The 14751-nt window shown below is 35.2% G+C and overlaps 1 protein-coding gene across 7 annotated transcripts in view; it reads right to left on the bottom strand.

Annotated features, from left to right (window-relative positions):
• The window catches only part of LOC145248180 (guanylate kinase-like), a 90229-nt gene that overhangs the window by 18896 nt on the left and 56582 nt on the right, over positions 1-14751 (bottom strand). For all 7 annotated transcript variants that reach the window (XM_080110033.1, XM_080110030.1, XM_080110028.1 and 4 more), the window contains exon 3: positions 11176-11217. In XM_080110033.1, the coding sequence (XP_079966159.1) occupies positions 11176-11217 (42 nt within the window). The remainder of the gene's footprint in view (positions 1-11175; positions 11218-14751) is intronic.

Genomic DNA, 14751 nt, shown 5'->3' with positions numbered 1-14751 from the left:
AAGTGAGACTAACCTACACTCCTCCATCCCCTTTAACTACTTTAACATGCCTGGATATCTCCCACTCTGCCGTAAGGACTGACAGACACATGCATGGACTTGCAGTTTACATTCGTAATACCCTTGACTAGAGAAACAAACCTAGAATCGGACGATCAAGCCTTTATGTGCTTTAGACTAAACTTGCAACAAAACATTAGCTACTTTTACTTTCTCTACCGCTCTCCCTTGACCCAGGACTGTACACTAATAAACAAAGTCTCTGACAGCATAGACACAGCACTCTCCTTCGACACTAGCGCACAAGTAAATGTATTTGGTGACTTTAATGTCCACCGCAAAAACTGGCTTGGATTCTCTACTTACACAGATGCAGCGGACAGCACAACTCATAGCTTCTCTATATCTCACTCCCTATCACAAATTGTTACGTTTCCAACCCGTTTCCCTGACCAGGAAGAACACCATGCATCACTTCTACATCTGTTTTTGACCACAGTTCCTGATGATTGTATAACGAATGCCGACAGCCCACTTGGGAACGCTGATCATGCAGTGATAATGGTTGAAATCGCCCTAAACTCTAGACCCAAAACTGAAGAGCCAGTGCTCAAAACAACGAGATATTATAAAAAGGCTGACTGGGAAGCCACCAAAGATCTTATCAGAGATGCCCCATGGGGAAATATTTTTTCTCTTCCTGCTGAACAGTGCACAAACGAGACCACTGAATGGTTCAAAACTACAATCGAAGCACATGTTCCCATGCGGAAATTTTATAGCAAGCTCCACTCTCCCCAATGGTTTACTTCGACTTGCGCAACTGCCATTGCTCAAAGGCAGAATGCATACCGCAGATTTAACCGACATAAGTCCAGTTCAAACAGACAGAAGTACATAGAAGCTAGAAGTAACGTTAAGAAAGAAATAGCGACAGCTAAGAGAGAATTTACGGAAACCACTAAAAAACGCATCGAAGCACAAAAACTAGGAACTCATGACTTCTGGAAAATCTTCAACAGTGGAGTAAATAATGGGCAATCAACAATTCCCCCACTAACCAAAAATCACAAGGTTGTTTACTCAGCAACCGACAAGGCTAACATGCTTGCCAATCGGTTTGCCTCAAACTACACACTGGACCCTCCAACCACCCCCTACCCGACTTTCCTATGCGGACAGACGCCACGCTAGACGATCTGAAAATCACCCCTGCTCAGGTGCATGCTATCATAAAAATCCTTGACACTTCAAAAGCATGTGGACCCGATCTCATCCCAGCTGTGCTATTAAAAAAGTGCTCAGCCGAAGTAGCTCCAGTTCTCTCCAAATTCTACAACAAATGCCTTAATGAATCTTGCTTTCCGGGCTGTTGGAAAACTGCTTCTGTGGTACCAGTATTCAAGAATTCTGGCGAAAGAACTGACCCATTAAATTATCGCCCCATTAGTCTCCCCCCACTTTTCGCAAAAATATTTCAGACCTTAATTAACCATGCTCTAGTCCATCACCTTACAGATGCTAAACTTCTGACTGACAAACAATATGGATTTAGACAAGCCCGTTCCACAGCAGACATCCTAACTAATCTCTGAACGTATATACCATTCACTGGACAAAGCGGGAGAGGGCAGAGTGGTAGCTCTAGATATATCTAAGGCTTTTGACAGGGTATGGCATGAGGGTCTCCTCAGGAAAATTAGATCATACGGTATCACTGGTAGAATACTTAACATAATTAAATCCTTCTTAGATAAGAGAAAAATCCAGGTTGTCCTTGACGGTCGTACATCTAAACAATATGATATAAATGCGGGAGTGCCCCAGGGGTTTATCCTTGGACCTCTACTGTTCCTGATATTCATAAATGACCTCCCTGACAAAATTGCCTCTAAGATGGGTATATATGCTGATGACACCACACTCTATAACAGGCACGAGGGGAAAACAAATGAACACATATCTAAAGAAATGGCAGAAACACAAGAGGATGACCTCCAATCTGTAGTGGAATGGGGACAAAAATGGATGGTCACGTTCAATGCCGCCAAGACTAAACTAGTTTCATTCAATAATTACAAGGGATCTTCTCTACCACCTATAGCAATGGCCAACGACTCTTTATCCAAGAGTACATCTTTCAAACTCCTTGGCCTAACGTTCACAAGAAACATGAGTTGGAACAATTACATTGAAGGCATTGCCAGGGCCGCTGCAAGGAAGGTGGGCTCTCTCTACTGTGCTAGAAAACTACTAACACCCGAAAGTATCCTGTACCTCTATAAGGCCACCATTCGCCCACGTATGGAGTATTGCTGTCATATTTGGGCTGGTGCATCTGCTACTAGTCTCTCGAGTCTCTCGTTTCTTGACAAAGTTCAAAAAAGAGTCACAAATCTGTTAGGCCCTGAACTGGCATCTAAGCTTCAGCCTCTGTCCCATCGACGATACGTTGCATCCCTCTGCTTGTTCTACAAGTATTTTAATGGTGAATGCACTGACGAACTGCAAGCACTTATGCCCTCACGACGTGAACACCCTCGACAAACCAGACAGGCTGCTAAATCCCACCTCCACACTGTAGAGATCCTTAGATATAAAAGATCTTTCTACTCCAGTAGTTTCTTCCCCAGAACCGCTAGACTTTGGAATTCCATTCCAGGTCCCTGCTTCCCCAACTGTACTGACGTGCAGAAGTTCAAGTGAAATGTGAATCGACATCTTGCTGCCCAAATCCCTACATAGTACCTCAGTAGTTGTTGCCCCTGATAGTAGCCCCCTACACCAAAGTGGCAATGTGCCTTGTTTGAGGTGAAAATGTAAGAAAAAAAAAAAAAAAATTGTCACAGTTAAAATGAGATGTTGCACTGTCCATTAATAAGTTAAAATGATTGGTTTTTAGAGAAAAAACAAAAAACTAAAGCCAAACCAGAAACTGAGGTGAAATCGATACCAAAACTTAAATAGCCATATCACCCAGCTTTCATCATAGGTTATAAAAGTTCAGAAAAAAAATAAGTGACCTGAATTTCAGCTGTTAAAATACAATTGAGTGAGTTAGTAAGGATCATACAAGATTCAAGGTCAAGGATTAAAGGATTGATTTTAAATGTTTCAACATTCCAAGTAAATCAAGAAGGTGTAAATAAACTTAATGGATACTGCATCAACTTACTGAAAATCTGAAAAAATTTCCATTTTCAAAACTTGTTATAAAAAAAAAAATTTTTTAATCCATTTCTTGACCAATTAAGAATCTGCAATGAAAAGTGGATCCAATATAACCCAGAATCATGAATAATCTTTATAATTTAACCAGGATAAGAATTTCAACACCAACATTATGCCAGATAAGGAAAAAAAAAATGATCTATTTATATTTAATTATGTTTAGTAAAGTCCATATTAGTTTTTGTCTGAAAGAAATATTACAGCCAAGAATAGGAAGTTTCATTTTTATTTCCATTCTACGAGTAATAAGTAGTTGGCAAGAACTCATACGCCACAAACAAAAAGATGCCTCCAAAAGACATTCAATACAATTATCACACAATGCACATTAAGTTTTGGTTAACACCTTAACGAGCTTCTATTGTTTAAACAGGATTATACACAATACTAGACACATTCCAAATTTGTGTTTGACCTAACAGTGAACATAAGGTCAAGCACTAATTGAGAAACTGGTCATCAAAAAACTTGATGTTCTAATAAGAGACAGCCATCTTTGGTGGTTCGGGCATGTTGGAAGAAAACAAGAACTATAGCAGTACTTACAGAGATTTAAGACTGGATAGCAAAAAGAAAGTTGGGTGCCCTAGGAACACATGAAAAGAAACCATCAGGCAATACTGTAAACAATGGCAAATGGACAGTCAATCCCCACAACCCTGATCACAGAACATACTATACAGCCACTCCAACACCCCCCCCCAAGGAGGAAATATCTGTGAGGTTCACTGCATAAAAGGAAGAGGTAATGCCTGTGAGTATGGCATCATGGCAACAAAGGATATTATATTACTTCCTCCCGAAAAGGAGGAAATATTACCCGAGAGAATCAACCCAACTCCCCTTAAAAAAGGAGGAGGTAATTCCTGGGAGGATGATTTTGTGGCAACAGAACCAATACTACACTATCCATTTCCATTAAAAGGTAATACAATAATAGATTAAACCATATTTTGTTTTCATTCTTTTAAAAAAATTAAGCCATAAATCCATCATTCTATGGTTTCTTGGTGTTCTGGCTTTTGTGCCTAATTTTGTTTTTTGTAAATGTTACATGTTTTTTGTACTTTTGCCAGAAATAAAATATATAAATAAGATCAAAGTGTAGTATATGTTCTTAGTAACCCAGCAATATCAAATGTTTTACTATCTACAAAAATATTGCACACACACACACACACACACACATATATATATAAAGAAAGGATAACAGTTCAAAATTACGATATATTACAGATTCATCAAAATGTTTAAAAAAAAAAATAAAATAAAATAAAAAAAAATGCAAATTAAGATCTAAGAGTGTTTGTGCTTACTATATATATATATATATATATATATATATATATATACATATGGTATTTCAAAATACTACTTTGTATCGTAGAATTAAATAACTTGTTTAGATATTAGGATAGATGGAAAAAATACTTTTTTTTTTTTTTACATAGGCGTCACCACTTATCAAGGCCGATAGGCCACTCAAGGATAAGGGTTAAAGAGTGTACAGCAGTCAAAAGGACAATATAGTAATCGATAGTAATGGAAGTTCGGTAAATTTGTTAACTTAAGTGGAACGGCTTATCAGAAACTTGTTCACGTTGGACTTGAAGACAACCATATTATAGACAGCTGGAAAGCAGGAAAACGGAAGACAATTCCACAGGCGTGCAGTTCTAAGAAAGAAGCTTTGATTATTGAATCTATGTTTAGGTTTAGGCACAGATAAAGAGTGGGGGGAATTATTGATAGTGTTTTCAGGTAGTCAAGTGTTTCTTGAGAAAGTTTGGCGAGGGGGGACCATAGATTGAAGCTCAGTCGAACACTTTCCATGAAAATAACGATACATCAGAGACAAACTAGCAACATCTCTTCTGTGAGATAGAGGTTGCAGCGAAGAGAAAAGGACATCTCCTACGAGGCTACGAAGTCTATTTTGAACTCTATCAAGGCATGACAAGTCTTTTCTAGCAGCTCCTGCCCATATGTGGCAACAGTATTCCATCCTTGGACGTATCTGGCTCTTATATAGATAGAGAATTGCATCAGCAGTGAGATATCTACTGGATCGAAAGAAGGATCCGACCATTTTTCCAGTGGCCTTGGCAACAGATTTTATGTACGTATTCCATTTAAGATCAGGAGTAAAGGTCAAGCCCAGAGGCATGTCAAAACTTGAGGCCTCCCCAAGACGAGAGCCATTCATTTTAATTGATGCCAGATGGGCATCAGAGCGTTGATGATGTAAAGATAGAAGCTTGGTTTTAGATGCATTAAAAGTAACCAGCCACTCCTTTCCCCATTGTACAACGTGATCAAGATCAGAGGAGAGAGAATCGGAGAGAACTTGGTCGTTTACTGTCTTAGATGTGCTACCATAGATGGTTTATTCATTATATATATATATATATATATATATAACTACTTCATTTAACCACAAATTAATATACGAAAGTATAAATTTATGCATAAACTTGAAGTATTTACTTTAACAGTGCTCAATACGTAGGTAGAGCTAGGTAGTAAGTTATAAAATAACTATGGCGATTAAGCTACACAGAATATTCTGCATTTCATCCATGCTAGGATTCATCAGGCTTAAGCCTAGCATGGATGAAACACGGAATATTCTGTGTAGCTTAATCGCCATATATATTATATCATATTATATATATATATATATATATATATTTTTCCCCAAAACCTCTCATGTTATATTTCCTCTCTTTTGGAAATAGGATACGATTATGAATATCTCCAGTATCAAATAATCCGTATACACTGTGAAATTTACTTTATGTATGAAAACCAAAGAGGGGAGATATAACATATCTTCTTGTATATAATAAAAACGTCGCATCAAAATATTGCAGGTTTACAACAACATATGGCACATACAAATTATGTCTACACTATTAGCCAATATCTTATGTAACTATAGAACATTTTAGACACTTTAATGCATCACGATAAAACCCTATATTTAATCCTAGGAGCAACATCATCCTCATAGTAAACACCTACAGAGGATGTAATTCCCATTTTTCCCCCTATTCATTAAGTCCTTCCATTGTTCCTCTACTACATTACATATTTTTTTTTTTTTTTGCTCACAGGGTACTTAAACTGAGACCCCACCCTACGTAACTGACCGGTGAACTCATAAACATAGCATTTACCTTCCATTCCTCTAAACAAAAAATACTAACATCTTCCCATACATGTTCCCTCCACTCTGATTGGTTATTGCTTAGTATTCTTCTTGAGAATAATCCTATTATTTAAAAACATTTATTGTCCGCACTTTCCGATACAGACATAACAATTATCTTTTAACAAACTAAAAAGCATCCCAAACAACGTAACACAATATAATCAAAATTTCTTAGGGGGGGGGCATTATTTATAAATGTTTGACTGTGTTTCCTTATTCACGGCTTGCGCTAAATACAGTTAATATTCAGTGTTTTTTTTTTCTCCATTTTCCTCCTTTTTTCTTATTAGTGAATTCAAACAGTTTTATTTGGGTTTTTTTTTTGTTTGTCTCTTTTATATCATCGAAATGAAACAAAAAAAAACCCTTCAATTGTTTTTTGTGTTTTCATTTTCTTTGTTTTTATTTACATTTTTTTTTTTTTTTTCGTAGATACATGAAATGATTGACACCAACGATTGCAGTAATTAATAAGTTTCATTTCATTCTGATAGGATTCCAGGTTTCCTTTCTTAAATTTGTTTTTTAATAATCCTTTGCGACAAACTATTCTTAGTTGCAGAGGCCTGTAAGTAACAAGTCAACATTACCACAGCTTCAACAGTTATATGCCCCCCCCCAAACATTCAACTAGGGGTGCCTACCATGTCTAATTTTCTTCCTTCCCCCTGCCCTCACTGCTATTTTGTATTGTTTATGTTTTTAACGGCTGGGGGTGGCTCAATATCCTTACTACACCACCTCTCTCCACCCATTTTTGACATTCCGATAGCCATTCTTATGAGGAGTTGGGAGTGTCTACTTTGAAAGCCATTCGTAACATTTGGAGGTTAAAGGTTGGGCAGCAACAACAGCAACCATACTTTAATTTTTTTTGAGGTGGGGGGAGGCTTCAACGGCAGTTAGAGGGTACTGTGTTAGAATTATTTGTAATCAAGTTTCCCCCTGCTGTTATTTCAGATCATTTGAAACCATAGAAGCAAGTTTTAGTCTCCCCTCTATCAAGGCCAGAGGTTTTGGGAAAATATCAGATATTTTGTAATTCATACGCAAAACTAGGAAAACAAATGACTATGATTGAAACATTTTATGGTTGCAAAAAAGTGCCCAAAATAGGCTCTAGATGATGGATGACCCCCTTAATGTGCGACCTTGAGGACACAGCCCACTACATAAGTCATTACCTTTCCTACAAGCCTTCATTTGTTAAATTCTGATCAATAGTTGCTGAGATTTGGAACTTATAAAATTGCCAAAAATGGTGGTATATATATATATATATATATATATATATATATATATATATATACACACATATATATACATACATGAAAATTTGCAGGCTTTCTGAAGATTATAATACTATTCTATGGTTAAAATTTTATGACAATTTGTAAAAAAGAACCTATATTTTCAAATCAATAAAAATATGCCTACATTTGTATATATATAGTGTTCTGGCAAGCCAGCTTCAGTTTTGCTGCTTTGAAATGAATTTTGTTATGGTTTTTTTTTTTTTTTTTTTTGCTTGGTTGTCTCCCCTGTGGCCTTGCCAGGCCATTATATATAATTTCTTATATTCACATAAAATTTTATAAGGAGATATACTTTATGTATCGCTTTTTAGTATTTACTTCAACAGTGCTCAATATGTGAGTAGAGCTAAGTAGTAAGTTATGAAAATATGGGTTCAGAAGAGTAGTGAGTGATGGGCAGAAATCAGAAGCTCACAGTATTAATGTTGCAGTCCCTAAGGGGTCCATCCTAGGCCCACCTCTCTCGATCTACATCAATGATCTTCCAAATCACATCCTAAGATCATTCATAGACATTTATGTTGACACTCATCTATAGCAACACATCAAAGGCCATAAATGACCAAGTTCTGATTCTCTCTCCTCTGACCTTCAGTACATGGTAGAATCGGGAAAGAGGTGGCTCGTTACTTTTAATGCATCTAAAACCAAGCTCCTATCTTTACATCATCAATGCTCTGATCCCCATCTGGCATCAATTGAAATGGATGGCTCTCGTCTTGGGGAGGCTTCATGTTTTGACAAGCTTCTGGGTTTGACCTTTACTCCTGATCTGAAATGGAACACGTATATCAAATCTGTTGCCAAGGACTCAGGGAAAATGGTGGGATCCTTCTACCACTCCAGAAGATATCTCACTACTGATGCAATTCTCTATCTATATAAAAGCCAAGTACGTCCAAGGATGGAGTACTGCTGCTACATCTGGGCAGGAGCTGCTAAAAACAGCCTATCCTGCCTTGATAGAGTTAAAATAGACTTTGTAGACTTGTGAAGGATGCGCTTTTCTCTTCCCTCCAACCTTTTTCCCCACAGAAGAGGCGTTGTGAGCCTGTCACCGCTTTATTATTTTCATGGCAAGTGCTCGACTGAGCTTCAATCTATGGTTCCCCCTTGTCAAACCTTCACAAAAACACTTGTCTAACTGAAACTACTATCAATAATTTGCCTTACTATTTATCTGTGCCCAACCCTAAACGTAGATTCCATGAACAAAGTTTCTGCATGCCTGTGGAACTCTTCTGTTTGTCTGCTTTCCAGCTGACTATAATTTGGTAGTCTTCAAGTTCAACATAAACAAATTCTTGATGAATCGTCCTCTTAAGTAATCCAATTTACTAAGCATCCACTACTAATGATTACTACAATATTATGTCCTTGACTACTGTATACTCATTAACCCTAATCCTCGAGTAATCTCTGGGCCTTGATAAGGGGTGATTCCTATGTAAAAAAATATATTTATGACAATTTAGCTATAGTCTTCAGCATTTCATCTCCTTATGGGGATGAAACGTATACTGAAAATATCAATGTTGGTGGATTTTTAAATACTGAAGAGTTGTTTCTCTTTGACCCTTATTTTTCAAGTATGTAGGCAGCTTGGAGTTGTTTCCCTTTGATCGTTAAGCAATGACGTATCTTCAATTGGGTAAACTCCCTATTTATTGACTGCTTTTCTATAAATGCAACTGTCTTTCTCTTTTCATGCATAGATGTAAAATATCCTGTGAGAAAATGTTACATCATTAATTGATTTTTGTCATCATCAATACCTTCCACAAAATTATTTAATGAACAGAGGTATGTTTTTCTTTATTTACTTTGTAATTAATTTAACTAATGTTTGCCATACATATTTTCATAATTTACTCTCTTATATATATATATATATATGGTATAATAAAGAAAAATATAAGGTATTTGCAGCTTTCTTCCTATTTTCATACTTTTTAATCATGTCCAAATGCATCTTATTTCCTTTTGACGGATTGATTGTTGCTATTTCTTTTGATGAGTTAAGGGCAAAATAGATTCACCGATTGATATAATTAAGTGATTGATTTTGTGCTACGAAACAGATACTGTCAAGAATTGTGAATGTCAACTGAATTAAAGGAATAAATTGTAAGATAGTCAACATCATGAAATTTGGAATATAGACTTGTCATTCATTCATCATATATATGTATATATATATGTGTGTGTGTGTGTGTGTGTGTGTGCGTGCAAGAAGCTGTTTATGGGTGTTCGTAGTTTACAGTATTCCATATCATAGAATTAAATAAGCACAATCTATTTTGATATTAATATAGTTAGGTTAGATAGAAAAATCTTTTGCGTTTATCCATTTAGATTTAAGATTTTTCATAGCATTAGTTTTGTAATCATTTGCATTCAATAGAAAAAAAAAGTTATTTTTCTTACTGCTTATTTAGAAAATTAGTAAAAAAAAAAAGAAAATCCAACATATAAAAGGTTATATGTCTGTCTCTATATTTGCAAACTATCTTAGTTTCAATTTAGAAAATTAGTGGAAAAAATATTTTATACTTTATAAAATAATAACTAAACAAATCACAAATGCTAAAAAGAATTATTTCGTGTCTTCTATATAGAAATAAACATGAACTGCTGCTTATCTAGTTTCACCTCAATATTTTAAAACTGCTCATAAAAAGAAAAGAAACAAAATAGCAGAAAAACTTTATTATATACTTAGGTGTTTTGTTAAAAAAGACGGTACACAAAAAATTACGAATTCATCCAGTATTTTTGTTGTGAAAAAAAAAAAAAAAGAAAAAAAAGATTATTTAATTCTCCCACTGGCCATTTTTTTTTACTTTTAAGATTAATGCCAAAGGGACATAACTAAAACTAAGAGTCAATAAAGTCCCTTTCAGCCCTCTCTCCACGTTAAAAATCGATACCAAAATTTACATGGGTATTTATTTTTTTACAAACAAAAATACTGGATCAACTTGCATAAATTTTGGTGTACAACTTTTTTTTTATTTTTTTTTTAACTCAGGAGGTATGTACGCAAAAGTTTTCATGCAATTATAATTTTTTTGATATTGAGTAAAAACTGGATAAGCATTGAATAAACCACAGAGAGACTTAAAATTATTATTCTATTTAACTACAAAGAATTAAGTTTTCAAGACTCATAGAAAAATGGATATTATTGGCAGAGGAAGCGTTCCATCCTAGTAAATTTAGTTACAATGAAAGATCACAAATATTCAGGATTGTAAAAAAAAACAAAAACATTCAGAATTTCTATCCCGTGAACACTCAAGATAATCAGGGAACCGGTTCAATTAAGAACCCCCCCCCCCAAAAAAAAAACTCAGTTATCTGCTTGTTTAGTTAAAAGAAAATGCAAGAATAAAAATTGCATGGTTTACTTACGTTTGCCATTTTCTTCTCCATCTCGAGGTTTTCTTGTTGTGTCTATAATAAATTAAGGTCATTCAGTTCGAATTATTGCAGTAATAAATCACAGAAAAATAAAAATAACAAATCTCTTGTAATCATTCTTTATAAATGTTATAAACCATGTTAAAAAAAATATGCTTCGCCAGTGTTTGTATTAATAATCAGTGAAATTAAAAGCAGAAAAAAAAGTCTAAAACTGCAGTTCTAAAGAAAAAAAAAAAAAAAAATGCTATATAAAAATTCAGGTGTTTAAGATACAGTCGACAGATTAATTTTATTTATTTTTTAATTTGTGGTTTTAAGCAAAAACATTATTTACTTAATTGTCATATCAATAAATAGAAATGTATCCAAAAATTACAAAAATCCATCAAGCAGAACAACTAGTAAATAAAATGTCTATCCTATCAGCATGGTATGAAACAGTACATCAGCCATTACAGTAGCAAAAAGGGAAATAAGTATGTCCCCTGTATTTGCAATCTTCAAGGGGTTTAAATCTAGGATAAATGCAATCCCCCCCCCCTCCCAATAAAAATTACTTTTAACTAAACATAATTTTCTACTCTATAAGTCTCCATAATTTTTTAATATATTATTTTCAACATAAGTACTATTGTTTTTGTTTGAAACCACATTTAAAAAAATTGATTCTTCGACTATCTTAACAAGCACCAAATTTTATAATGGATAAAACACTGGCAAAAATTTTTTTTTTTCCTTTCAGCATTTTTAATGGCGGGTGTATACTCAATATATTGCAGGCGTATATTTTCAGTGTTTACTTCAACAGTGATTAATATGTGAATATAGAGTTTAGTAAAGCAATTAACCCGATGATTTTCCTAGGAATAAAACAAATGCTTCTATGTAATTTTATTTACTGCTGTTTTAAAACCAGTAAGAAATGGTTAAAAATTTCAGTACTTTTTTTTTTTTTAACGATATTTTAATTCTTTACTGAAATGAAAACAAAGTAAAATAGTCTAAAATATGATTTGCTAACATCACGAAACACAGACAAATTTATCTTATCGGAAAAAGACTAATTATTTCTCTTTATTATATTTGAGCACCTGTGAGTGAGAAGTAGTCAACCACCTCAGCAGGAATAACCTTCTTAGTGAGACGCAATATGGTTTCCGTTCTACAAGATCTACCGCAGATGTGCTAACGGTTATATCTCATAGGATTAGCGAATCTCTTGACAAAGGCTTCCTTTCTAGGGCAATTGCTCTTGACATATCAAAGGCCTTCGACAAGGTATGGCATAAAGGCCTACTTCACAAGACTTCCAGCTACAGTATAACTGGAAATGTTTTCTCAATCATTTCTCTCTGATAGGCTCATAAGAGTAGTGGTCGATGGACAAAAATCAGAGGCCCGCAATATTAATGCTGGAGTCCATCAGGGGTCCATCCTGGGCTCAACTCTCTTCCTGATCTACATCAATGATCTCCCTAAACACATACTTAAATCATTCGTTGACATCTATGCTGACGACACGACTATCTACGGCAACACATCGAAGGCTGTAAATGACAAAGTTCTCTCTGATTCTCTCTCCTCTAATCTCGAGTGCGTGGTACAGTGGGGGAAGACGTGGCTGGTTACTTTTAATGCATCTAAAACCAAGTTCCTATCCTTACATAATCAATGCTCTGATCCCTATCTGGCATCAATTGAAATGGACGGCTCTCGTCTAGGAGAAGCTCCATGTTTTGACAAGCTTCTGGGCTTGACCTTTACTCCTGATCTGAAATGGAACACATACATCAAGTCTGTTGCCAAGGTCGCTGGAAAGATGGTGAGATCCTTCTATCGCTCCAGAAGATATCTCACTACTGATGCAATTCTCTCTATATATAAAAGCCAAGTACATCCAAGGATGGAATACTGTTGCCATATCTCGGCAGGAGCTGCTAAAAACAGCCTATCCTGCCTTGACAGAGTACAAAATAGACTTCATGGCTTAGTGGGGGATGTCCTTTTCTCTTCCCTGCAACCTCTCTCCCACAGAAGAGACGTTGCGAGCCTATCTTTTTTTTTATCGTTATTTCCATGGCAGGTGCTCGTCTGAGCTCCAATCTCTGGTCCCCTCTCACCAATCTTTCACGAAGAACACCAGTCTAGCTGAAACCACTGTCAAAAATTTTCCCCACTCCCTATCTGTGCCTAAATCAAAACTTAGATTCCATGAACAAAGCTTCTTTCTTAGAACGGCGTGTCTGTGAAATTCTGTTCCGTCTGCCTGTTTCCCACCTGACTACAACCTGGATGTCTTCAAGTCCAACGTAAACTAATTCCTGATGAACCGCCCCCTTAAGTAGACACTTTATTAAATCTCAACATTAACGTACTGTACATGCAATAACTTATCCCTGAGTGGCTTTCGGGCCTTGATAAGTTGTGACCACCTTGTAAAAAAAAAAAAAGCAGGAATAAAAAATATAAAATAAAAAAATACAAAATGCAAAGCAAAGAAAATAAGTGCTTTTGTGTGTGTGCGCATGTGTATCATAGGCTAGGCTATGCTGTCTTAGACCCCTCTTCCTGCCTCCTCCTAGCTCACTCATCCTTTTTTCCAGGGTAAGTTGGTTACAATTTTATTCTTTCTTTTTTTTATTCATCCTTTTCTGTTACATTAAGACTTAAATATTAAGCATTTAGTAAGTTCATTGAATGGTGTATAATCTTGCCCCTTTTTAGTTACCATATCGTGTGTGTGTGTATGTATGTATGTATGTATGTATGTATGTATGGTAGTCTTACTTCTCTTCCTCCCTCCTCCTTGCATGCATCCTGTTATGCTAACACTCGCCTAGGTGGTGATTACACCTATTTTTTTTATTAACATTTATTATTACATATGAATTTCTGTGTCATTATATTTATCTTTCTTTTGTGATTGTTGAGTGTAATTTGAGCATAATTTCAACTTGTTTTGGGTATAATTTTTTTACCCTTGGAATGGATTAATTCTGTTCCTTTTAATTCAAATAGGAATAATTATTTTGACATACAATATTTTTAAATACGTCAGCAGAATTAAATTTCTATCTCAAGGTATTACTGTATTAGTCTTTGAAAACATAAATTATTCTTTTGTAAAAATAAATTTGACAAATTTCTCATCTTTCTTACGATTACTTTGTATATTCAAATGTATTGTTTGAGAAGTCTATACATATATATTCATGAAATATTATCTATCTCTATCATAAAGACCAATGTGCATTTGTATTAAAATCATACTTCTTGCTATAGTAATACACACGGACGAAAAAACGCTTTGGATAATCACAGATTTCAAGGTAGTTCTACTAAAATAGCCATATTTTTTAAACCAAAGCACTTCAAGTCTTCAAATTACTACTGTTTTGTTCGGAAATGAATATACTTTCAAATGAATTAATAAATATGAATGTACATTATATATTTTAAGAGTTTTAAGCAAATAAAGTGATAAAAATGTGAACGTCATAAAATGGCGTTTTCGGTAAGGTTTTGTAATGACCCCCCACCCCTGTTTTCTAAAGGTCCGTACCG

The sequence above is a fragment of the Euprymna scolopes genome, chromosome 26 (assembly GCF_053919585.1).
Source record: "Euprymna scolopes isolate OS-2025 chromosome 26, ASM5391958v1, whole genome shotgun sequence".
Classification (NCBI taxonomy): Eukaryota; Metazoa; Mollusca; class Cephalopoda; order Sepiida; family Sepiolidae; genus Euprymna; species Euprymna scolopes.
The sequence above is the reverse complement of the archived record's forward strand: the minus strand, read 5'-3'. Positions and strand labels throughout refer to the sequence as shown.